We start from the raw sequence: 26389 nt of genomic DNA on the forward strand, positions 1-26389 counted from the left end.
GCAACCTGACGATGCCGATGGTTAGGTGCTTCCCAAGCATCAAGTGTTGTCTATATTCTCTCGCATATCCCCAGAAATTCCCTTTTCCTAAACTATTACAAATGCAACGCATCTAGAAAATGATTTTGAGCATCACTGACAAAACTACTTCACATCCGTAAAAAAATAGATAACAGTAGAGAAATATTTATCGTTATTTTTGTTGAATATTTTTTTTTATTTATTTAATTTTTCGTTATTTTACATTTTTTTATATTCATAATAAAGTCGAAATTAATGTAAGAGAAAAATAGAGAGAAAGAGGGAGTAAGAGAGAGAGAGAGAGAGAGAGAGAGAGAGAGAGAGAAAGAGAGAGAAAGAGAGTGAGAGATACAGCTGTGGGAAACGAATTGTTCAATCCGCATCTTTAATACGTGCGTTAGTCATTCCTGTCAATGTGTTGGATTTCTTTCACAAGGTCGAAGAAGGCATCATTCGTTAAACCAGCACAAAATGATTTGGCCTCTTCTCATAAGATCGAGAAAAATATAAAGACTGTTTAGTTGTTCCGTTGCCTCGGATCGATGAGTATGTTATTCTGGATTTAAAGCGAAGACGATCGAAAAAAGTTATATTCTCGAAAATTTAATATTAAGACTAAATTTAGAAAAGTATTGAAGGACAATGTCAGGATTATTACTTTTCACGTATATCAGTTTTTCTATCATTTTCGTAGTACGGTCACATCCATTGGAACAGAACATTTCAGATAACACGATTTTAACATCGTTAAATCATCCAAGGGATAACGAAACGGATTTGTATTGTCCATGCTTGAGAAACATAACATCCTCGACAGAAATTAACAACAACCCTATCTATCTTCCGATAATTCACGGTACGATTTGGAAATGCAATTTTGTTGGGAATAAACTTATGCGAGACGATTATTATTATTCTCCTGGAATTGGTTCACACAAATTACATACGAGAGCAAAGACTTGGAACGAAGCGAGAAAAATCTGCATTGAGGAGGGTGGTCACTTGGCTATTATCAATTCCATTGCTGAAGCTGATGTTAGTATGAATGATTAATTAACTTTTTTTGATAAATACTTCAAGAACAAGATTTATTATCGTTTTTACACAATTTGAAGGACGATCGATTGAAAAGTGTTAGATAAGGGAAAGAAGGATTTTTAGTTATCCTTCGTTCAATCGTTCGTTTCTCGATTTGCAGATACTTTTGAATTTATTTAACCGATCCGGTCCTATCAAGGGTGCCACTTATAACAATCTAATCTTGTTGGGAATTCATGATCTCTATACTGAAGATGACTGGGTGACAATACAGGGTGATTCCTTGGCAAAAAGTGGTTACAATGCCTGGACTGACAGATGGGGAGGTCAACCTGATAATAGAAATGGCGTACAAAATTGTGGAGCTCTGTTGGAAGACGGTAAACTCGATGACGTAGCCTGCAACCTTCCTTTTGCTTTTTTTTGTGAAATTCCTGACATATAATCGGTATCTTATATTAATTAAGAATAACCTAAATTAATCAGCGCTCTGATTTTATTCTTCTTAAATATTATGTTTGTATTTGTGAAAAAATAATACATATATCTTATCATCTAATGGATGAAAATTTCATTTTTATTTCTGTTCGAAAGGCAACTTAATTTCATAGATTTGAATTCAAATAGTAATTTATTCTTGCAATATAATATCAATAGAATTTTTGTATCTTAACTTTCGAAATATTTGGCAGTATCTACAAATTTTGTTTCCTGAATCTAAGTAAGGTTGGTACTTTAGAAATAGCTTATATTTCTTTATTTCTTTTGAATTTTATATGAATTCGAAAAGCGTTTGAAAAGCTTTGTCTATAGTATCACGACCTTTCGCGAGCTTCGATCACGAAACGTATTGAAATTCGTATCAATTTCCCTCGGCTCTTCGATTATTCGATTCCATTGTCGAAACGTTTCTTGGATTGTAAGGAATAGTGCACCTTAAGCGTTATATTTGAAAAAGAGGAATTCTTATTTTCCTCGGAGGAAAAAGCAATTGAAATAAGTTATATCGATAGTATTCTTACAAAAGAATGAACTGTTATATGTAGATAAGAAATATTATGAAACATTTTGTTTCACGTATCGATATAATATGATCATATAATTCTATATGTAGCCTTTAAATTTTTTTCGTTTTTTTTTTTTTCGAGCTAATTTTTGTCGTCAATAGATTTTCCAAAATAGTTTTTCTTCCTTTTTTTTTTTCTTTTCACGAAAGTTAAAGAATAATTTGTAATAACTACCGGCAACAACGGTGAATACAAACGAGTTCCAAAACCTTTATGAATTGCGGTTCGTGGAGATAGTAGCTGGTCGGAAATCGTTTGGAAGCCAGCCAATTTTGCTCTCTAGCAATTATTTCACGCCGTTTCTGTGAAACTCGCGGAAGAATGAACTTGGCCGTCATACCATTTCGCCCTCACTATACTATTTCCTGAATTATACTTCTTTCGTCCTCTTTTCTTCGAAATTTTGTCTCATATTTCATTCAATTTTTCCTTATCATCTTCTGCAACTTCCCTTCTCTATCCACCATCAGCACTTTTCATATTGTCTATATATTAGATATATCTTAGAATTAAAAGAAAAAAAATCCAAGTCACGTTGGATTATCGATTGTTAAACAAGAGTGTATTTTAAATGGCCAATGATCTCAGATCGAGTTCATAGCTAAACGAAAGAAAGAACAATATCGAGTTTTATCGTATAGGTATGGCGAAAAACACTCGGGATAAAAATAGTTGTTGAGTTAACGCTGTAATCGATATCTACTTTGTGTGCCACTTTTCTCGTCCTAGTCGTTAGGCACTTGGTCGAACGCGAAAGAAAATTCGCTGGTTAGGCGAAATACGAGGTGTAAATTTGATCAGAAAAGTAAAACAAGGATAATTGCTGGACGTATAGAAGCAATAGTAATCAAGCGACTACCTTAAAATAGAGAGTGAAATAGAGAAACGGTATTGCATCATGCTCCATTTCAAAAGTTATTACTCGAGCTGTAATTTCATTATAATGGCAAGTTCTCTATTTTATTCTCGACGACATGATTTTATCCTGTTTCATGTTTTGTTAAGAATATCGCGTGAAAACCCGAATGCCGTTTAACCCTTTGACTGCAAAAGAATGACCTCGAACGCGCGAACACCGAGTTTTATTTATAGTCATTAACGTGGCTTTGGAAGCAAGGACGACATCAGTTATTTGCGAGACCTATCTTCATTATCGGCATCGTCATAATCGTCATCGTCGGCGACCCTTCGACCCCTCTTGTTATCTATTTCTTCGCGCGCATATCCGTTTAACGCAATACGTCATCATTGAACTTCCATCTCTGCGACTTACGATCGATAACGAAGATAGAAAGAAAAGACGTAAATTGATCTTTCAATTTGTTAATTGGGAGAAAAACAAATTATCATATAGAATTGTCTCTTTCTTTTTGTTCTTTTATTTTCTCTCCTTTCATCGATGCCAATAATATAAAAACATTTCGACTCGATTTGATAAATTTCGAATACTTAAAATGACCATGTTCTCTCATCTTTTATTATATCGCTTGTATTCGTATTAATTCGAATAGATTTAAAAAGCTCGCAGGACAAAAAAAAATGCCGATAAATAAACGGGAATAAAACGACGAATCCAGTCTTTGAACTTTCGTCCCCATTTCTCTTGAGACTATCCTTGAAACTTTCTAGAGAAGGAGCCAACCTCGCAAAATATCCTTCGAGTCAAAATCGAACCCTTGAGATTTCAAAGAGTTTCGGACACGTCAAGGGCACACAGGGAGGCCTGTCGATTTACTTTTTTCTTGTTCTTTTTTTTTCTTTTTCTTTTTTTCTTTTCTTTTTCTTTCAATGTCTTTCATTTCAGTTATGCAGACGTGATATGAACGAATAGGACAAAAGTATATAACACTATCACGAATAATCGATGATAAATTCAAAGCGTTTTCGTGAACAAGTCATATTTCGATTTCCGTAAAATTCACGTGACATGTACATATATAGCCTTAATCCTGTAGTATTCGCATAAATTATTATTTCTATTTACGAGCATTCTAGCGTTCGAATTTCGTACTTGGAATCGTTCCATCCACTCGTGTCGTTTTGACGTTAGCACCGATATATATTCGTTCTGTCTTTCTCTCTCTCTCTCTCTCTCTCTCTTTCTCTCTTTCTCTTCGTCTTCCTCTTTCTTTCGAACAAGAACGGAAAAGCTTTTGTGAAATTGTTCGTGCAAACTATCATCTTCTACTTTTTGGATAGCGTCCTGCACCGGACCGAGAGACGACTACACGTTATCGGATATTTTCTTTTTCTAGAATAATTTTTACGTTTCTAGCGGACGACGGTGCTTTTGTTTCTGCTCGATCGCCGTTTCACTGGAAATAAAAGAAAGGTTCTCTCGCAAAAACCATGAACGTAAAAAGGAGACAACAGCCACCTAGAGAAATACCTAAAGGAAAGTTGCCAATTATGGGAAAGTATTCTAATTTGAAAGTATGTCTATCTACATATAAAAATAGTCCTATCTATAATCAACAATGTATTCAATTTATAAAAGTTTCCTGCAAGTCACTGTATAAAACACTTTCAATATTTGCCAATTTCATAGGTTTCCACAGCATCGGACAAATTATACATTTGTATGTTCTTCTTTAAATAAAAAAAAAATAAATAAATAAATAAAAAATCAAATTGTATAAATCTATATATTAAGTTAAATACATCAATTGCATAATTACATAAAAGTTACATATGTTTTCTTCATTGCTAATTCTTATCAATTATTTCTTGCCTGTTTGTTTGTTCAATTATTTATTTCAACAAATTTATCCAACTATAAGCTTGACGACGTGCTTCTAAGTATCTACTTATATACAAAAAAAAAAAAAGATTTCTATGCAAAAAAGTAATGTACTTTTCGAGCAAAACGCGATATAATACCGATCTAAAGCTTCCTCTCCTCTTTCTCTCTCTTTCTCTCTCTCTCTCTCTCTCTCTCTCTCTCATGATTTTTTGAGGAACAAACAAATGCGAGGGATGCGTTATCGGTTCGTAGAAAAGTATTCCCGTGAAGGACAAATCCCCTTGAAGATCGCGTAATCCGCTTATCGCGTCCCTCGACGGCCACCCTTTTCGGATGTGACAGTGGATCGCAACGTTTGGATTATGCCGAGACTGAGGGACGGAACTAACTAGGACGAGAAAGGAATGGTAGAAAAGCATCACTAAAAGAGCCTGAAACCGTGGAGAAGTGAAACAAACCGAGGGGTCAAAGTTCTTATTCGCTGGAGCGTATAATGACTTTTCTAACGGATGCTATGGAATGTCGCTTTTCGAGCTTTCGTTTCTTCTTTTCAACGAAATAAATTTCACTCGATAAGCTCTTTCCGTACGGTGAACGAAAGATCAAAAATGAGAATAGCTACATGTTTTCAAGATTTCATAATAAATTGAAGAAAAAGTATATAGAACAATGCAATATATTTGAAATATTTTTATATTTTATATTTTTATATTGTATTTTAATATATTTAAATTTAAAAATCTATCTCTTGTTCGGAATTTATTCATATGTTTGACAATTAATTAAATAAAAGCGAAAATTGTTATTGTTTTGAAAAATATTTTTTATCGAAGATAAAAATAATTGTCAAGCCAATAGCATAATTACTATTTGAAAAAAAAAAAAAAAGAAAAAAAGAAAAGAACATTCTGTAATTATATGAACTATTTCAAAATTTTTCAACAATTTTTTAATTTTGTATAATTGATTAAAAAATAATTATTTCCTTTTATAACCGAAAGCCAAGATCCAAAGCAATATATTTGAATTGTATTTACCTATCCTATTTAGATGAGATTATAGATCGATGTGAGAGTAATATTTGATACCTGATTGTTCAATCTGATCGTTCTTGTTCAAGGTCAAGTAAATAATTTTCTTTCGAGCGATAAATGAGTCAATTAATTCACTTATTTCGGTTGAATCTTGACGAATGGCACATCTAATTGAATCTACCGAAGAAATAAATCATCAATGAAATAATTGTCGAACTCGATTTCACTATTCTCTTTCAATTTGCTATATATAAAAAAGTTTAAAAAAACAAACAAACAAAAAAGTCAATTACACGAGAACATATCCGTTATGTATCGATCGCGAAACTGTTCGTAGCCTGAAGCGACGGTTGACCGACGTATCGAGGAGGTCGATTACCGAATGGACAAATTGAAAGATTGAGCCTGATTGGTGTCGGGTATCGCGCAAACGGCGGAAGTCGTCTCGCGTTAACCGTCCACCCGTTTTGTAGTCGGTCGAGACTCCCGTAAAAATGGTTTTTCTCTTACGAATACTTCTCATTCGACTTTTTTTCTGATCGTTGGATTATATATCGATCGATGAATATTTTTAACGCGTGAAAGAAAGAAAGAAAGAAAGAAAAAAAAACACCTTGTATATATCCGCAATATATGTATCTATATAATATATGTCTATATATATATATATAGGTATATATTATACATGAAAGAATTGGCAAAGTTATAAAACCGTCGTTTGTATTCTTTGAACGAAACCCTGTTCGTGCCTCCGACTACGATTTTATCTAACTACGAAGAAATGGAAGCGTAAGAAAAATAAAATAGTAGGTAACGACTCCAAACTGATTAGGCGTGATGGATATTAAACGGGGTTACTGCTCAACCAACTGGCACTCTATATGCACGAATCTATAAGAGAATGCTTTTAACTCCCGCAATACCGGCACACGCAAACTAATTGTTCGAACGTTGACCTTCTGTAGCTTAAACCGATTTCAGATATATTTCTTATGAAATTACTTTTTTATAACCATCGATACATTCGAGTAATCTGACTTGAATTTTTACAAGTAGCTCGGTACTTGGCTATGAAATAAAGTATCAAGTAGAGAGATACAGAAGAACAAAAGGCAAAAAGGGAAAAGAAAGAAAGAAGGGGAAAGACAGAGAGCTGAGTCAATTTGATAGTCAAAGGGATTTTCCGAATCGTTCGATTTTATCGATACAATTATTTCATAGATAACAGAGAAGAAGTCCGTACGATCCGTTTCCAAATACTATTTTCTAGAACTTCGAAAAATGTCTAAAATTGACGTTCAATCTTAGAGAAACAAATACTAGTTTGAGATACCATACTCCCTTTCCATAATCCATTTTACAGTAATACATCATACTGTTTTATTTGGTATATTTTTATGTTTTTTTTTTTTTTTTTTTTTTTTATAACTATTTTCTATTAGAATCGAAAGAGACATTGCCAATTAATTAAATAAAAGCGAAAACTGTTAGTGTTTTGAAAAATATTTTTTATCGAAGATAAAAATGATTGCCAAACCAATAGCATAATTACTATTAAAAAAAAAAAAAAAAAAAAGAAAAACATTCTCTAATTATATGAAACATTTTAGAATTTTTCAACAATTTTTTAATTTTGTACAATTGATTAAAAAATAATTATTTCCTTTTATAACTGAAATGTCGATCGATAGATCATTGAGAACGTCAATTATGGTATCTTATACTAAAAAAATTACTTGCAATATTTTTGGTGACATATTTCCAATCGACAGAATGAAAAGTCTCTTATTTTTCTACTCGCTACCAGTTGCCTGCATTTTTAATAACTGTCGCTGCATCATGTCATATGTTATTTGTCATCATCGAAACTTTATCGTTTCCGCTATATTAGAACGACCAGGCGTGTTATAAAGAAGCTTTACGGTAGACGTGATGCCAGTTCGCCATAACTTCAACACGTGACTCGTAAGAGGAGCCAAAAAAAAAAAATAAAGGAAAGAAGTACAAAATAAGTTGGTAATTATCTTTATAACTAGAGAAGAAATTATACATAATTTTGAAACTCGAAGATAGAGAGATATATTAATTAACATTTATATCTTACATATTATATACATAATTTATTGTTCATTCATTCATTCATTGTTCAACATTCTATGATTGACAAATATAAAACTAATAATAATAATAAATAACGAATAGTAACAGAGATTATGTTAATAAAATATTTTACATAGACGATGTTGTACATCTCTGATTCCTGTTATCAGATTATTGTTGTCCTTGTCATCTAATTCAACATTCTGCATAATCCAATCTCGTAGAACTTCTTGTTATTCATCATAGAACAAGAAGGTCTGGATTTTTCAGTTTTATAATCAGGAATATTCTGTGAAATATATTCTTCGTTCTCACGTACAATTTTCTGGTATCGTCTATAAAGTCGTCTCAGGTTATCGTCATCGTGTAACAGGCTGTAATGCATGATTACTTCCTTTTTCAATTTTTCATATTTCCCAATAACTGGTGGGTTCATTATGATTCTTTGAAGAACCGGAAAACATATTGAATAAAGATGAGTAACGATGTAACCAAATTTACTGGAGTCATTCGTGACGCCGGCCGAAAGAAATTCTTGTTCAACTTCCTCGAACCACTGTGCAACGTTGAATGCCTTAAATGATGGAATTCGCACTGGTTTACACTCCACCGATGTAGCCATTCTTCAAGGTATTGCTGATTTGTCTCTTTTATATCACAACCGTATGCTTATTAAATTTTAATGCTAAGAAGACACTTTCTAAATATTACATAGAGATGTACAAATTTTAATAGATAAAAATCACTCTCACGATGCTACGTAAAGGGAACGTAAATTGTAAGGGTATGTGCAGATCGACGATCGAGAAATTTTGAAGTACTTCGTATGGACGACATAACAAGAATGAATATGTGCTATGCACGTCCGAGTATTTATTTCGAAAGATAAGATTTGAAGAAGTATAGAAGGGGAAATACGATAAGAGTATAATCGTCTTTCCCTTTTACAAATCTTCAATAAGAAAGACAGTTACCCTCGTATCGTTCTACCCCTCCTTTTACGATATCATTGAACTAAGAAAGGGGTAAACTTTCCATTTACAATAGAAACGAAATAAAAATTCAAAATAATAAGGTTTCGGAAAAATAGGATAAGGGATCGTCAAACGATCATTGTGTTCCGACATCAGGCAAATCATAGATCAAGATCCAAATAAACGAAGTACTATCAATCACCAATCAATCTTTCGATAGGAATCTCTTAAAAATTTATATGCATCGTGCATATTTTTATACGAGCATAACGCTATCGAGTGATCGTAAAAGTGTTAATAAAGGAAAAAAAAAAAAAGGATATTTTAAAGATCGATGACGTTCAAGCGTAAGTAAGCACGGAATGATGCGGCATTTCAAATACGAAGAAACGTCGATATCCGAACAAATCAAGCAAGGTAAATGGGATTGGGCGGTAATCTCGAAGACGTTCCTTGTGCCACGAATAAGGATGTAAATCGTCCCTGACACTCGACTTTTTTCTTCTTCGTTCCTTTCCTTCGTTTCTCGTTCCTTCCACGATTCCTTCGAAAATCGATCTTCATCGCGTTCAAATTCTGTTCGCAAAGTGGGAAATCGCGTTCATTTAGATAGATATTTCGATAGATCGTCATGAACATACTTCGTTCCGATTTGCTGATGCATTTTTAAGACGCGAAGAATTTAGAAGAGAGTTGTCAAATGTGTGCAAAATCATATCAATTTTTTTCTTAGCGTTCAATATGAATATATAATAATAAATACATGACATATAAAATATGTTAACATTTTATCAGTAAGAAATACATTATTTAATAAAATTGAATTATTAAAAATATTTTCTTTTTTATGATTTTTACGGGATATTATTTGTCCGTCGTCGATGGTTAGTAGCCTAAAGGTATCATATAGATAAGGCAAAGGTTTTTATGAGACTATCTGTAAGCAGTGTGCATATTAATTGACCAAATGTTATAAATCTGGTATCTTTCTTTTTTAGTTACGCTCCTTTATGGAAGTAATAAAAATATGTCTGCTTGATATATACACATTATCGTTATATAGCCCCATAAAATATCTTTGTTTATACACAATATAATATATATTTTGTTTATGAATAATCCTTTACAGTAATTAATAATAAACGTAAAATATATCATTCCGTGGTTTATTTTATCTTTACTTACTTTCACTTATTTTTTATTTTGAAAGGATAGATAAGATTTAGTCGAAAGATTTAGTTAGCCCAAATACATGTTATGACTCATGTTCATCTTTTTCTCGAATAAGTAGAGATAAATAAGAATTTGTTTCATTTAAAAATTTTAGTGCGTTACAAAAATGAAAGTTTAATGATTTTCAATCAATTTATAATAAATATCCAAAGAAATCATTTTTGTGATGAAGTAAAAAATAAGAATTGTTAAAATATCTATGCGAGTGACATAATTAATCAGCATTGAAATACAAAATATGTAACAATGAATATGAACACATTAAACATTAATTTATAAAATGAACTCGTATATAAGTGAGAATATCAAATATGAAATGCGATATAAAATATTTTAATTAGTATAATTTTAGAAATTCTCCCCGTATTTCTATCCCATTCTTTCTCCGCTATGAAATATTTAAAACTTCTATCGTTTCTATTTCAAACTTTTGAAATCGGATACGGAAATATCCTCTTGCTCTGTATAAAAATTTACCTTGTGAAGAAATCGATTCGAACGAACGTAAAGAGTTCGTGAGTTTTAATAACGCTCTGACTCGTCGGGTCTACTACGGAGATTTTATTGATTTTTAAATGGCAAAGACTCACTCACTCTCTCTCTCTCTCTCTCTCTCTCTCTCTCTCTCTCTCTCTCTCTCTCTCTCTCTCTCTCTCTCTCTCTCTCTCTCTCTCTCTCTAAAAATGTACTCGTGAATCTGAAACGTGCTTTATTTTTTGTGCCTTTTCTCATCCCTTTTGTAAAATGTTAATTAATAATAAGATAGATATTATAATGATCTCGTGAAGAGTGAAAGATTGAAAAAAAATTAAAGTTAAATCGCAATAAAATATTCATAAGATCGAACTATTTTCTAAAGAATAGAATTTGACAATTTTTTTTCTTTTTTCTTTCTTCCTTTTTATTTTTTCTTTATTAATTCCGTTGCTGAATTATCGGATCGATCTCATTGATTCTCTTCCTTCGTTAGATCTTAGAGAGAACGAGAGTTACTTGAGAAAAGACGAATTAACTTGCTTCGATTCAATAGAATATGACCGAGAAAGCTTATCGTATAGTTGGACGAAAGCCCGCCCGCCCCTTATTCGTTAGGACTCCTTTCGATCATCCATATAATCCGAGTCTCGATAATCCTCGGTCACCGGTGGTCTCGCTTACCCAGGCTCATCAATTCTATCTTCTTTTTTCATCGTCATAAACAGACTTTCTAGCTCCGACATATGTATATACATACATCTACATGATAGATATATACCGATGTGGATGAAAAATGGAAGAATTAAAGTCAAATGCAAATTATTAAATCATTTGGAATTTTTTCTGGATAAACTACTGAGTTAATTTATCTGGTGAGAATAGCAGAATGAGTATCTACGTTAACAAAGTCATTCGGTTGAAATTCGAAACGAAGAGAAAAGATAAGAAGGGGAAGAAAAAAGGAAAAGAAATGTGCACCTACTACACTTAAAGCTCTTTTATCCTGATTGGCGCGAGTCCCACGATATCTTACTGATCTTCTCTCTAATGGAGCCACGAAAATACACTTGGTTCTATCCTCCCATTATTTCTACTTGCTCGAACGATCCTGCAGCGAAAAATCTAGAACATTTTGCTTTTCAAGGATATTCGAAAAATATCAATCTCTTCGGAATTCAATCTCTTCTAAATCTTTGCACTATGAAATCATCGCTGGCATGACAATACTATCTTTCTTTTATAATTCTGACCTATCTCTGACGTGACACTTTATTTGCTTAATCAATGTAATCAATTATCGAAAAAAATATTTTCAAAGTATTGACTAAGCCAATAAGTAATATTGGAATTTGCCAAATATTAGTCATAAAAACTCTTCAAAAATTCAATTAAAAATTTCAATATTACTTATATATCACATACACGCTTTGAGAAACGTGTTTCTCTTTTCTTCTATTTTTCTTTCCAAATGGATTCAATGATTTCAAGGATATTTTCCTTTACGATAGAAAATATTTCGAATTTTATAAATTAATTTCAAATGAATCGGAAGTCGCAGAGTTACTGGGTCAAAGTCATCGATGAAATAGCTTATATACCATCCTATCTATCTATCTTTATATGTATACATACCTACATATGTATATATGGCGAACGCGATATCTAGAGAGACGTGTAATGGGATGGGAGCGATTTTAAAGTAAAGATTTTATTAAAAAATTATTTGCACATATGAACCTAGTCGAACGGCTTCCACTTCGACGTTAGAATGAATCGAATGCGAAGTATTTTTTCATTTCTAAATACCAAGGGGAGCGAGATACGATCCGATCGTGTCTCACGCAAATCCTTCGCATATTTATTGTTACTATATGTAAATATAATAATTATTTATATAATATATCTTGTTTTCGATATCTCTCATAAATATCAGTCCATTAATTTGCTTTAATTAACACGAATATCGTAATCGCAAGTAGCTAAAAGAAAGGAGAGATCGCGAGTAAAAAAAAAAAAAAAGTAATGTGAAAAAGTATTTGAAAAAAGAAAGAAAAAAAAAAAAAAAAGGAAAAAAAAAATCATTAATAGAAACTCACCGAAATTTGTCAGAATCGTTGCGTCGAAGGCCGAAAGTGTTGTCGACGTTGACGATGTTAGAAAATTTTTCGCCGGGTTTTCGTAATTTCTAGTAGAGAGGATTTCTTTCTCAACGAGTATACATACGTGCGCGTGCGCTCAAAAGCTTAATTAGAGACGCACGATTAAACGAGAAGATAATACCGTCCAATTTAATTGCTCCACACCGAATAAATTTCGGACTAAGAAGCGAAGATTCTTTTCTCCGTAGGAACGGACGCGAGTGCATTTTCCTATTTTGGATTACCCTAATTAACACGTAGATCTACATCTATGTGAGCGTATTTTCCCCCATGGTAACGATAATATTCAAAAGAATAATTTCCGTAATTAAGGAAAAAGAAAAGGAAAATGCAAAATTAAATCTTTGATTCTCCCTATATGCGAGAAATCTCGATAAAAACTATATAAATTCTATATAGGTATATATATGTGTGTATATATATATATATATACATATAGACAGATTGCAAACATAATATATCTGTATATATACGTATACATATATACTCGTGACTCATACAAATATGCGAGTCAAGTCTCGAGTACTTTAAAAATTTTTTCTTAAAAAATCACGAAGTGAACCGAACGATAATCGATCGAATTCCTAACTCGTTCGAATTTTCTAATTTCTTCCTCCTCCACCTCTTCTTCCTCCACCTCTTCCTCCTTCTCCTCCTCCTCCTCCTCCTCCACTTTTTCTTCTTTCTTTCCTTTCTCGTTTTTTTCCACCGTTTTTCTTTCTTCTTACACTCGCCCGATCTAAAGTCGCATCCTCTCCCTGAACAACACAGAGAAGCACGATACACCGTCAAGTCGGACACAAAAAATACTTTCGTCGTTTCGTTCTATAATTCCTTCAAGATATTTTCAAATGTTGGATCTTTAAGGAAATACTTGGAAGTTTAAAGAAGTTTAGTTTTTTTTTTTTTCATGCTAAATTGACTAACATTTTTATATTGTATTATTAAAAATATTCTTTCGGTCGATATTATGTAAATATAAAGCAAACACACACACGCACATACATATATATATATATATATATATATATATATAATATATGCGAGATTTGCTAAATACGAACAGAAAATCATACGCAAGCAAAGAGTGAGAAAAATATACGAGTGAATTCGAAATTCGAATTGCGGTGTCATACGGCCATTTTTCTGTAATTAACGAAAGAGCGACGGAAACGAGAGCCGTTCGAAAAATCGTATGATAATATTATCATCAAGATATAAAAATCAAAAATTCAAAGTTTTCATCGTTAGATTAGATCGTTGAATGCATGTTCACATTATGAACACGTTCTAAAAAAATTTCTTAATTACTCTTTACGAGGACTGACAAGCCCCTTTCCAACTTGTAAAGAGGACGTCCGGACGTTTAGCATTCCGCGAAAATATCGAGCAAATTTCTCCACGAATTGTTACCACTAGATTTAATTTTGTTTTTTTTTTTTGCTCGACGATCAAATTATTACTGTAGATCGCGGGCGTGCGCGCGCCTACACATTATCAATAATACGAAATCTTCAAAGAGGCTTTGCAATTTTATTGACAACTTGCTTTTCTTTCTGATAATCTCTTTCGATTACTTGACTCTATTCCATCGACTATTCCACGTGTTTCAACCTATAACTATATACCTAACTCTCAACGTTGTATGAATCATATTAAGCGGGAATTCATGCTAATGATAACTGCATGTTCATCGTATACAACTATTCGAGACCAAAGACGATGTTCGAACTTTATGAGAAGCCATGAAAAGCATTTTTTCTTAACAGGAATATTTCGAATAAGACACGTTGAACGTAACATCGTGTAAACGCGTTCTTTCCAATTCGTTTAAATTGAAACACTTTAAACAATTTTCTTCTTCGTTTTTATAATTTATTATAATAATTTTTTTCTTTCGTATTTTATTCGTACTTATACGTGTTTCATTCGTCAAATTTCCATCAAAAACGTCATGACATACGATCAGTAGGAAAGGAGAAAATAAGGATTGGTTTAGAAATTTGTGAGAAAATAAAATATGACCGATCACGAAACACCATACACGAGACGTTACGAAAACGCGAATTAACCCACCCCCAGGATGTTCTTCCTCGAGGGAGCCGGAATGTATTTCGCGGTTTGAGAGGACCGACTGCGGCCGCCGCGTGACTCTAAAGCTTCGTGTTTGCCTCCGATTTGCGCTTGCGTCCTCTTTCCACCTTCCTATCTCTATAAACGCGCCCGCGCGCACCCACGCGCCAGCGCGATCCCTATATCCCTTTTGCAAGCTTGCTTCTTTCCTTCCGTCCTTCTTATTCTTTCTTTAATTTAACATTTAAATTTCAAACTCGAGATCGTTGACTGTAAGCAATATGAACAAAAATAAATAGTCGAGTGACTTTGACAAATTCCATGTCAATTTCTTCTTTTATTCCGACGAATAAACATCGTAGCGTTCGCTTTTCAAACAGATAAACTTAAATAAATCATATTTTCGATTATATTAAAATTATTTAAACATTTCATAGGTCGGAACAATTAAATATAAAATAGAATTAAATTAATATTTGAATATTAATTTAATTCTAACATTGCTTGTTTAAATTAACAGAAATGAAATAATTTCTTAGAAAAATTCACAAGAAGCTTGTAAAAAGAACTCTTTCGTTAAGAAAATACATCATTTATGGCTGCAGGTGTACTTAACATAGTTTGGATTTAAAATATTCGCAAGATGCATATCCGTCAATTGTTTCGACTTTCAGAACCTTTTTAGTTTTTCTTTATGGTACGCTTGTAGTTCATATTTTCTCCATACTTATCGCTGAAGTCACGAAATAATTGATAAACAACATGATTCATTTGTTTTTATCGGCAACTTCGTCGAAAAAGATTTGTTTATTACATTTCTTTCGGCTGACTCATCAAAATTATTCGTCAATTTTTGAGACCGAAGCATTGAAATATTTATCGATAACGAACAAACGTTTCTAAACCTTCTAGATCATAGATAATACGTCCATCTGAAAGTCTAGATATTTCGTCAATATGTGCGACCACTGCGCGTAAATATGATTTGGATTCTTAATATACGTCATAAATGTTCACACACGAACAGATTTTTTATTTAATCAAATTTTTCCTTTATATCATATAGAAAAGTCACCAGTCAAAAAGGATATGCAGGCCAAGTAACGTGCAAGTGCGAGCAGTAAGTATATAATTTTCTTTTTCTTATTGTTAACTTAAATTTAAAATTACAAATCTATTGCGAAAAACTACGATATATTTGTACTAAACAAGCATGAAATTTGTTTCGCAGTGGCGAGAAGAAGGAGGAGGCTAAGAAGGAAGAATTCAGTGGCTGTTGCAGCAAAAAGTACGAACTCCATCAATTTTCTTTTACGGTTCGAGAAGCGACTTAAGAAGATAAATCGAGAAAGAGAGAGAGAAAGAAAGTTTATTCCTTGTAGTAAATTCAACGAATGATGACCATTAGGAACTCTTCTTCTTTTTCAACTTTTTAATTTTTTTTCTTTCCTTTCTTTTTTTTTTTTTTATTGGCTATGATTTTCGTTATCCTAATATGGCCGCCGCCATTTCCAGCATATCGGCTCGTAATACGTATTGATTCTTCATATTTAATTCGAAGATGATTTTTTTTTGGTTTTGAACGCAACGATTCAATGAGAGGAAATGCAATGAGTAAATCGATCGAATGTATGCGCAGAGAACGAAAGACGGAAAGTGGATGCTGTGGTGCCAAATGTTGCGCTGGTACGAAGGAACGTAGTAGTTGCTGCTGACATTCCTTGCTCAGAAGGGCCAGAAATTCCAATGTAATTCTTCCAATATTCGAAATCATTCGTGTCTTCTACGAGAATTGACAATACGAAGAGAACCATCGGGAGTACAATGGTAATGCACGGTGTGCGGCCATATGGGTTTTTTATATTCTTTTTCTCGATATATGTTACATGTATACTTTTTTCTTACATTTTGTCTACTCTTAATTAATTACTCTGTTAATATTACTTATATTAATTAATTCGAAACAAACGATATCACATGTGTTAATACACTTTACGTTTCGAATTTATTAAGTACTTATACTTATTACATTGAGTTAAGTCACACAATTTTGGCATCGTTGATTTATTTTCTTTAGAGCAAAGGAAGCTGTCGGTGGTTGCTGTATGTCAGGCTGTTGTAAAGAGAAAAGCAGTAATAAGTCCAAGGAAACTCGAAAAGAAGGTGCTAATTGTTGCAGTAAAAATAAATCGTGAAGATCATACGACTCTTAAACCATATACGATAATTCTGTAATCCTGATTTCGAAATAAATATAAGAGATGCTTCAGTAAATTTTCATCTATTCGTTCTTTATTCGGAAAGATTATATATTTGTTTTTTTCTTTTTTTTTTTTTTTTTATTTAGGAATGTGAATAAATCAAATTGATAACTATTATGGAATTTGTTAGAGGAGCAGCTAATACAAGAACTCGATCTTCTCTTTTTTCGATCTAGTTTTCATCGTCGTTTCGATTTCAATATCTTATCAATATGTATTAGAAAACGACAAGCATAACCTTTTAGCAACCTTTTATAAATTTTTCTTTTGGCCAGAATTAATTAAAAAATTTTCTGTTTGGCACAATGTTTAATAATTGCAAGTAAGTTTTAAAAACAGTCTGCGATCTTCTTATTATTTTTTATTCAATTTGTATTTTTATATTTAAAAATTCCAACAATTATACGATAAAACCGTAATTAGAAGATTTCTCGTCTCGAAGAATCGATGATGCGGGGTAAAAAAATAAAAAAATAAAAAAAAAAAAAACCATTTTACCGTTTTGATACTAATATCGAAAAATTGGATATTTAAGTAGAAAACAAAATTGATGAAATGTTTTAATGATTTCCTATTTAAGAACACTAAAGGCTAAAAATATAAATAATAGAGAAGAGAGAGAAATCCTAATGGTCTCGTAGTCATGATAATTTTTTTTACATATTTTGCCGATCGTTCTTTACAGGGAAATCAATAACTATAAGGGTCCTCCTTCTTCAATGGAATGCTGCTCTTGGAGGCAAACTTGCTGCGGCGGTGGTTGTTGCGAACCAATTTTGCCAAATTACTATTCTAGCAAGCAGGAGAACGTTAAGTGTTCCCAAAAAGCAATGGCTGCTTCTACTTATGGTTATACTTCTTGGGAAACGACAATGAATGGAACGACTATGAATTCGATCCCTAAAAGCAATGAAACGATTGGTAATATTTCGTCAATTTTCGAATAATTTTTTAAAGAGAAACTTGATGACGTTAACAACGAAAATCGACAAGATGAAATTGATTAGTACATATATATCGCTTTTTCTAATCGATATTGAAATGTAGTTGATATTATATATAATCGCAATAATATATATATATATATATATATATATATATATATATAATCGCAAATAATATCCAAATGTATCACAAAAATATTTTTGATCAGCAGAGAAAGTATTGTGTTCGGATGTGTCCAAACCAACAGTATGCTACGGCGGAAAATGTGATGATAAAACTATGAGCCAAGATTCAAATACAAGGAACGCGAAGGAATATGAAGAAACAGGAAACGGTATGGTTTCTTCTTCGACTATACGATACTCGGATCGATAAGAATAAGAAATTTATTTGATATATGTAAAGTGTAAAAGTATCGAACTAATTGTTTGTTTTTCAAGAAAAAAACAGAAATTTAAGAAGAATATCTTTTTGATTGGATAGCTTAAACATAGAATAATAAGGACTATTATTTCCCGATCCATGTCGAATAATAGAATTTTTAACCACGTTACTCTTTTCTTCCAAGAATCCTAAGTAAAAGATATAAACCTTGAACCTTAACGTTCTCTACGAAATTAGAGTTGGAAATCTGGAGCGTTCCGAATAAATCCCTTTCTCTTTTATCTATTATTAACTAGGATTCTCGAAAGAAAAGGGTAAAGTTAAGTTTCTCATTTCTCGACGAAATATTCAATTAAACTTTTCAACGCTATTCGACGTTACAAATACAATGAGAATTAACTCTTGTATCAATCTCATGTATGTCGAGAGATATTCGATAAAATTTTTCATCCAAAGAAACGAAAAATCAATCGTGATAATAAATTTCGATCTAATAACTTTTAATGCCTATAATACTATTTCACGTTTGTAACGACAAAGATTGTTTGGTTTCCTATTCGCATGATGGTCTCGTATCTGTTTTCATGAAAATTAATGGAATCGACTGGATTACAAAAGGCTAAAGCAATCACTATCGACTGCTATATTCATCCGGAAATTGGAGAATCACTCTGTGCGATACGAAACGGAATGAGATCAACATTGCCAATAGTTTCTACATTTTATCTATATATCCAGAGTATTAAGATGAATTTAGATTTCAGTGAATGTAATATTCATTAAGCTGAGTAAAAAATATAAACAAAGAGAAAAAAAGAAAAATGCATCTTTATCGAGAAATTAACATTGATTCTTTGATAAATATCATATATTTTCTCTTTGCTATTCTTTTATCGTCTCCTTTCCTATCTTTTTCATCTCTTTTCATAAAGATGATCGTTAACAGTAGCGATAAAGAGTCAGAGAGAATCAGAAAAGACATAGCTTTGGTCGCGTGCCGATGAAAATCGCAATTAGTTTCGAGTACGTTGGGTTGGGTATGTCGAATCGTTCGGATGTTTCGTCAAATGCAAATCGATCAGTAATTGAATCGCGCTCCAACGTACGATTCGCGATAGAGATTTATGCGGAACAGTTCTTTATCGAATATTCAAATATTCACAGGGCAAAGTTTTTTTGTTCGCGAAGCTATTGCAAAAAATAGAGTCACAGGAGTTCGTCGATTGTAACATCGGACTTGCGATTAGATTTATCTATTAACTGAAATATATTACAAATAATAATATGTCGAATGTATTTACTTGATTCACGAATATAATATATATATATTATAATAAAAGAATTCTTTAAGACTGGATAACTTTTGAGTTTTCTAGGAAGAATCATTATATCGAAGAAAAATTCTAAATCTTTCATAGAAATAGTTATTAATATTAATGAAAATTATATTGTTTATTATAATATTAATAAACAAAAAAATTGATTCATCAATTAAGAGTAATTATTAATAAATTTTTTTATCTCATATATTATCATTGAATTGTACAAATCGATTCGTTCTTATTTCAAAGTACAAGAATCGTTTTCCATAAGGAAACGAAAAATGTAATAAATCGTATTCCTTGTGGCGCTTGTGAATGTAATTTATATGCTACTTGTTTATAGGTCGGTTTGATATCATAAACGAAATATTGATAGAACGAAACATGAAACATAGCTAGTTGTCAGAATATCAGCATATATAATGGTAACTGATTTCTTGAATAATATATTGAAATGAAGAAAAGAAAAATATTTCACCGTATATAATAGTAGTATTATTATATTTATGGGGAAAAAAACAACTATACAAGGTCTACTTTGGCCATTTTTTGTTTGAACAATTTAGAATGATATCTGATTAATAAAAAATATCATAATAAAATATTGCTTTAGTGAGGTGCAGTAAGTTTCGCCATCAATCTCTCCTCTGACAGCTAAATTCCAGTGGAACGCGGAATCCGTTAAATCAAAAATTCCTATGTCATCCTAAACTATTATATATGTATAAGCATTGTTTCAATTGTATCGATTTTTTGAAATATTGTTTTTTTTTTTTTGACTTTTCTGTTTTTTTTTTTTCCCCTACAAAATGCTGCAAGTCTAAAAATATTTCCAAGTATCATAAACAATTCTTTCAAATATGATAAAAGATGTAATACGTAAAAAGAGTTATCCCAGATTTGTCACGCATTATACGAATTTAATGGAACCATTAGACGAAGGAAACGAAATTCAAAATCTGTAAATAAGAAAGAGAAATAATATTTTCCGGAAGATTTAAATTCGAATCTATGTAAGAATAATAATTACCAGCGGTTGCAATTTGACATAACATCTGGCTACTTGAAACGCTTTATCGCAGAGATCATCTCCAGCTAAAAGAAAAACATCTTGTTATCTTTGAGATTCGAAAGATTTTTAGTGATCTTAAGGAAACGATTTACGAAGGCAAAAGTCGAATGAAATCAAGAAGGAAAATACTTACGGACGGACTTGCATCGACGGAATATTTCCCATGAGGATTCCTGTATAAATCTCGGTAAATGTTGAAGTGCCTTTTCCAAATCCGTCCACTGATCGTTGTCATCGAGTATACCATTTTTCATCATAAAGCATCGTAGATAACATTTTATTCGTGGATCATCTTGCTCGAAATCGCCGTCTTTTAATTTCTTCAATGATTCTATAAAATATAGATATCGAGTTGATTTCGTTTATCTTTTATAATCATCATATAATATCGTATCATTTAAATTTATGATGTTACTGCACGACAATGATATAAAGGTTGTTCAAAATGATTTTCAAGCTAACACCAAGTTTCCCTTTAAAGGGTAATCGATCAATTTGACGTTGGATCAATCATTATTCCATTTGTCTATTAAGTACCCTTACCCCATGAAACCATTGACTGCTTGCGGCATTCTCTCTTGATATCCGCTTTCGTCGAAACCTGCAAAATGTATTACGATTGGTAGACTCCTTTATCTCTGGGTTGCATAGGCTCGTTCTATACAAGTCACGATGAGAAGCCACGAAAGCGAGAAAACGTGTTGTTTCGATCACGAGATCGCCTATATTTCCCTATGTATTGAGTACATAGGTAGATACATAAACGTACACAGAGTATCGCGTAAAATCTCATTTACAGGACTTTCTATTTCAGGAGGACAGGATACGGCGAACGAACAAACTCATGGTTCTCTAGGACAATAGAACTATCATGCACTCCAAAACGAGAGCGGTGCAAGGCATTGTGTGTGTACGCTGTGCAACATGATGGCCGTAACATTCGTCGGGCGTAATGAATTTTGAGAAAGAGAACGTACGAACGAAATTAAATCACCTGTATACATTAAGTAACTTTACCGTTGGGATAATTTTTGGAATAGTTTTTTCTTAACTAATTTTAAAGGACATTTATTCATACGTCGTGTAAATTCACTTTTCATTAATTATAAGATTTTACTGACTATAAGAAGATACTTAGAGTATAAATCTATTATGTGCGAGCGAACGTGTGTTGATACAAGTATAATAAAACTGGCACAACTCAAGTAACAATAGTTTTTTCAGAGCGTCGACACGGAGAATGAACATTTAAGGGTCAACGATGCATCAAATTTCAAGAGAAAAACATAAATAGCATAAAATAGAAAAACAAATGACGTCACGAGTATCGTCCGAGATAACAAAAAAATTAATAAAGAGGAATTATCTTTTGTTTCTTGCGGAAAAGAATCGACAAAAAAGTCTAGAATTTGATTATAATCATCGCCATTAAATTTCTACATTATTATTGTTTTTATTGTCTCATTGTATCGTACATTTGCAACTTTCACTCAAAATTTTCTCGTCATCGTATCCTTTTACGATCAATGATCCATAATCACATTGAAATAATCGGGTTCGTAGTAAATTTACTAGACCATCGATTATCGATCAAAGACGTACCAGAAGAGCCAAGAGAATCGTGCAAACGACGAGCAATCGACCATTTATCTTCATTCTTGAATCAGAGAGCCGAGCTTTCTTCGAATTATCTTTCGAATTTATCCAAGAATTATCCCTTATCTCCACACAAACCGTATCACTTTTTTTGTTTCTTTTCTTCTCGTTTTACCAACTAGTATATCTTCCTTCGAAACTTGTGTGAATCAATTGAATCGGATACTTCGAAATTTATCGGAACGCTTTAATTGCACCGTCTGTAAGTATATAGCTCATAAAAAATACATGTATACAGAAAGTTTACAAAACTTTACGTACGTATTATCGCTCGACCTAAGTATATACTCGTAATGTTAATCGATTGATAGAGAAGTATGTCAATCGGGTTAGTCGGTTAAAATGATTCGTTTTCATTTATGAATAACCATTATATACAAACATATATTGCATATTTATTTCATTTGATTTTAATTAATAATTTTTTTTTATTTATTTGTTTATTCATTTATTTACTTAATTTTGTTTGTTTGTTTTTTTTTTTTAACAATATTAGTCGCATTATTGTTACAGCTACTGCTGATATGGAGGTCTTTTGAATAAATCCAATAATTATTGATAAACCTGTAAATAAAAATATTTATATAAACAATTAGAATGTAGAAGTTAAATAAGCCACAACGTGTATTTACCTTTGGATTATAATCGAAAAAGCATTTTACTATATCGTAAGCATACTCGCAAAGTTCGTTTTCTCCTTTGAGAAAGGTTAAAAACGTGATATGTATATACACGTATAAATAATAATATTTAAAGAACAAACGTATTTTTAATTGATTATTAGGAAAATGTTAAAAAGATCTAAAAATGAACATAGCAAATCTAATTTTGAAGCAAAATCTTTTGACTTCTCCTCATTTTTATTGTTGCATATAAATAGGACTGGCCTAAATGATTACTGTAAATCTTCATCCATTAGATTCAATACGGTTTGTGGATAAAACATTCCAAAAGCATCCATCTGTTTAAAAAAATTCTTGATTAAATTTTCTGAATATAAAATAAAGAAAATCATAGAATCAAATAATAAAATACAGCAAAAAAAAAAAGAGATATTTTACGATCTTGATTTCCCTTAAAAAGGCAATACAAGTAACATTTATAAGATTCTGGATGCTTCTTGCCATACTTTAGCTCGTCTGGATAAACATTTTAATTAATTTTTTTTAAGTTTTTTGAGCATGTACCTAATCAATAAACTTTTGTTTTTATCTGCGGTTAAGTTAAATTTCTGAACACATTTTTCTCTCACAGGTTTATAAAGGCCATTGTTTCCCTCATTTCGTGAGATTTGAATAATATAAGAGAAAAAAAGAGAGAGAGAGGAGAGAGAGAGGGAGTGAGAGAAAGGGAGGGAGAGGGAGAGAGAAATTAACATGAGCAATACAGCATACAAGCAGTGATTTCTGTGACGATCGATCGGAATCGTACGATTCGTTCGGCAAATTGCTCGAGCGTGACATTAATCGCGTAGCTGTCACGAACCAACGTACGTATATCAACGATAATCGAGTTGTTGGGATGTTTAATCTGACCGAATCGCGGTTAGAAAGATTTCCTGAGATTCGTCTTAAATTGGAGTGCTTCTAAATAGTCGTGCTTTCCCACCATCGATTTAATCGATTATGGAATAATGTAGTAGTATATATGTCTATTTGGATAAAATTGAATTTTATTTTCGAATATATCACTTTATGGATAAAAGAAAGTTACTTAATGTCATCATCTGTATGCATAGTTGAAAATATTAAATGTCACGTATATCTCTTTTTTTTTTTTTTTTACTTATTAATTAACAATTGAAAAATGAACTCTAACGAATTTTTTTCTATTTCGCGTTAAAATGAAAATTAGTACTAGTATAATCATACCGTGCTATAATATAATTACTATATAAGGAAAAACTTACTATATAAGGAAAAGTTAATTTTTGGGTACGAAAACACAATGAGTGAAAATATTGAACGGAGTATATAAAAAGCGAAAAAAACTTTTAAGACACTTACTGTTATGAATGCGATAAATAATAAAAAAAAAAATTTTAAAGGAATACATCGTTCACAAGAAAATGTATACAATTTGTATTTAGTTTTCCACGTAGCTCTCCTTCTTATAGGATATTTTATCTCAAAAATTTGCATAATTTTCTTTACTAATGCTCACGTAGCACATTACATAACTAGTTTAAATCTTATCTTATCTATTTAATTTCAACATGAAAATACGATTTGTTTAATTTAACGATCGCATATTCGTTCAAACGAAATAATCAGCAAATTTTACTATGTTTCAAACATTTTATATTTTATTCTATTTTATTCTTTATGTTATTTAAGGAAAAAAAAGAATTTCGCATTTCGCGAAATAAATCTATTTGAAATTGATTCCATTCAATTTACGTGAAAATGATTAAACGATATCATAAAATATATATTAGAGATAAGAGAAATATCGAAAAATTATTATTTGAAAGAATAAAATTAACACGCATTTTGACAAATTTTTAATGAATAGTTATGTTTATCGTTATTTACCTTGAATATAGATAATTCGACAAGAGACCGAACCAATCGATGTGTCACAATTTCCTTTTCCGAGTTCGAACGGACATCATAAATTCGATTCGTATTTCTCCAAGCTGGCAAATATAGGAACAAAAAAGAATAAATCCGGTCTTCTTTTTTGGGAAAACGAAGAAAAAGATTAATTTCCTTTCAGAGTCCGTTTACCCTTGTAAATAGCCGGAAGCGCAGGTGGTTGTTCGATAAAAGAAGAAAAGATTGTTTGGTAATCGGATGTGAAAGAAATATTAAGGGTCTGTTCAAGAAACTTTATATGTATATATATAAGTACATGGTGTTCCGTAACTGGTTCTGGCAACCGATAATCTAATGATATTATTAGATTTGCTGATAAATTTAATCCACATAGAATAGAATTATTTTTCAATCAAATATTGTTAGACAGTTGCCTGGACCTTTAAAGAAACGTATTATAATAAATTCTCAATATCAGATTACACGATAACGTTACAAGATATCAAAGAGTCTTTGCTTTTCGATTTCTAAACTTATCTTAAATAATTATCTTAAATAAAGTTATTAATATTTTGTCTCATTAAACCTTTGGAAATGTTAGCTATAGATATATTTTAAAAAATTAGTAGGGCTATTACAAAGATTAAACTGAATTTTAATCAATTTCAATTAACGAGCAACAAAATAACGTGCGAGCAGTAATTGCTCTTAGGATCGATTGAGTGAAAACGATTGCAGTCGCTAGTGAATTATTGACGCAGTTAAGCGGTGATTTTCTAAAATTCTCTTTCACGTATTATTAACTTTAAAAAGATCCTTGACAACGAAGCTGGCAATCACTGATCAAACGTTTCGAACGAATAGACTCATCAATCTTGATGAATTTGTCAATTTATCGGCATTTTATTGAGATTTACTCAATAAAGTAACAAATAAACGAGCGAAGAGATTGAAGCATAAATTTATTCAAAAATACGATTTGTGATAAACGGTTATTAATTTATTAGACATGAAGATGTTAAAAATATTACATCAATTATGTCACTTAAGTTAATAACTTAAATATTCGAAGACAGAAGTTTATTCTCAATATTATGAGCTTATATTTTGAATATTTGTAAAATGAATACATAAGTAAATTATTTTATTACGATCTAATGATTATCATTTTTAGATAATAACAATAACTCAATTACTTGTTGCATTAATTCATCTTAATAGATTTTAAATACTAAGAAATATATATATTTTTTGTATTAAATAAATATTCCTGGATATCTTAGAAAAATGAAA

The 26389-nt window shown here is 31.7% G+C and overlaps 3 protein-coding genes across 18 annotated transcripts in view; 1 reads left to right on the top strand and 2 right to left on the bottom strand.

Moving 5' to 3' along the window:
- LOC124955614 (dopamine receptor 2) overlaps positions 1 to 15004 on the bottom strand; it is a 51319-nt gene extending 36315 nt beyond the window's left edge. For 5 of the 15 annotated variants that reach the window (XR_007102916.1, XR_007102917.1, XM_047510274.1 and 2 more), the window contains exon 1: positions 12784 to 14916. The gene's annotated coding sequence lies outside the window, so the exon portion shown is untranslated. The other 10 variants (XM_047510280.1, XM_047510277.1, XM_047510283.1 and 7 more) reach the window with 10 other exon arrangements.
- LOC124955615 (hemolymph lipopolysaccharide-binding protein-like) lies at positions 526 to 4680 on the top strand. 2 transcript variants are annotated; one of them, XM_047510289.1, is made up of 3 exons: positions 526 to 1056; positions 1220 to 1439; positions 4402 to 4680. In XM_047510289.1, the coding sequence occupies exons 1-3, from the start codon at positions 664 to 666 to the stop codon at positions 4449 to 4451; spliced, it is 663 nt and encodes a 220-aa protein (XP_047366245.1). In that variant the 5' UTR covers positions 526 to 663; the 3' UTR covers positions 4452 to 4680. The 2 variants fall into 2 exon arrangements, with proteins under 2 accessions (XP_047366245.1, XP_047366244.1); XM_047510288.1 differs by lacking the exon at positions 4402 to 4680 and having other exon boundaries at positions 1220 to 1618.
- A 2038-nt stretch (positions 15005 to 17042) lies between the features above and the next one.
- On the bottom strand, positions 17043 to 26084 carry LOC124955913 (general odorant-binding protein 56d-like). Its single transcript, XM_047511049.1, has 8 exons — positions 25094 to 26084; positions 23192 to 23520; positions 22821 to 23123; positions 22506 to 22759; positions 21447 to 21504; positions 21037 to 21234; positions 20862 to 20926; positions 17043 to 20790 (listed from the first exon to the last, which is right to left on the bottom strand). The coding sequence occupies exons 4-8, from the start codon at positions 22557 to 22559 to the stop codon at positions 20764 to 20766; spliced, it is 402 nt and encodes a 133-aa protein (XP_047367005.1). The 5' UTR covers positions 22560 to 22759; positions 22821 to 23123; positions 23192 to 23520; positions 25094 to 26084; the 3' UTR covers positions 17043 to 20763.
- Positions 26085 to 26389: the final 305 nt, after the last annotated feature.

The sequence above is a fragment of the Vespa velutina genome, chromosome 19 (genome assembly GCF_912470025.1).
Source record: "Vespa velutina chromosome 19, iVesVel2.1, whole genome shotgun sequence".
NCBI lineage: Eukaryota > Metazoa > Arthropoda > Insecta > Hymenoptera > Vespidae > Vespa > Vespa velutina.

Bases quoted from the DNA above. Each gene is read 5' to 3' on its own strand.
- LOC124955913 (XM_047511049.1), bottom strand. From the start codon at position 22,559: ATGAAGATAAATGGTCGATTGCTCGTCGTTTGCACGATTCTCTTGGCT. The intron at 21,235-21,446 runs GTAAGGGTACTT...TATATTTTATAG, and splicing joins GCAGTCAATGGTTTCATGGG to AATCATTGAAGAAATTAAAA. The intron at 20,927-21,036 runs GTAAGTATTTTC...TTTTTCTTTTAG, and splicing joins CCGTCGATGCAAGTCCGTCC to CTGGAGATGATCTCTGCGAT.
- LOC124955615 (XM_047510288.1), top strand. From the start codon at position 664: ATGTCAGGATTATTACTTTTCACGTATATCAGTTTTTCTATCATTTTC. The intron at 1,057-1,219 runs GTTAGTATGAAT...CTCGATTTGCAG, and splicing joins ATTCCATTGCTGAAGCTGAT to ATACTTTTGAATTTATTTAA.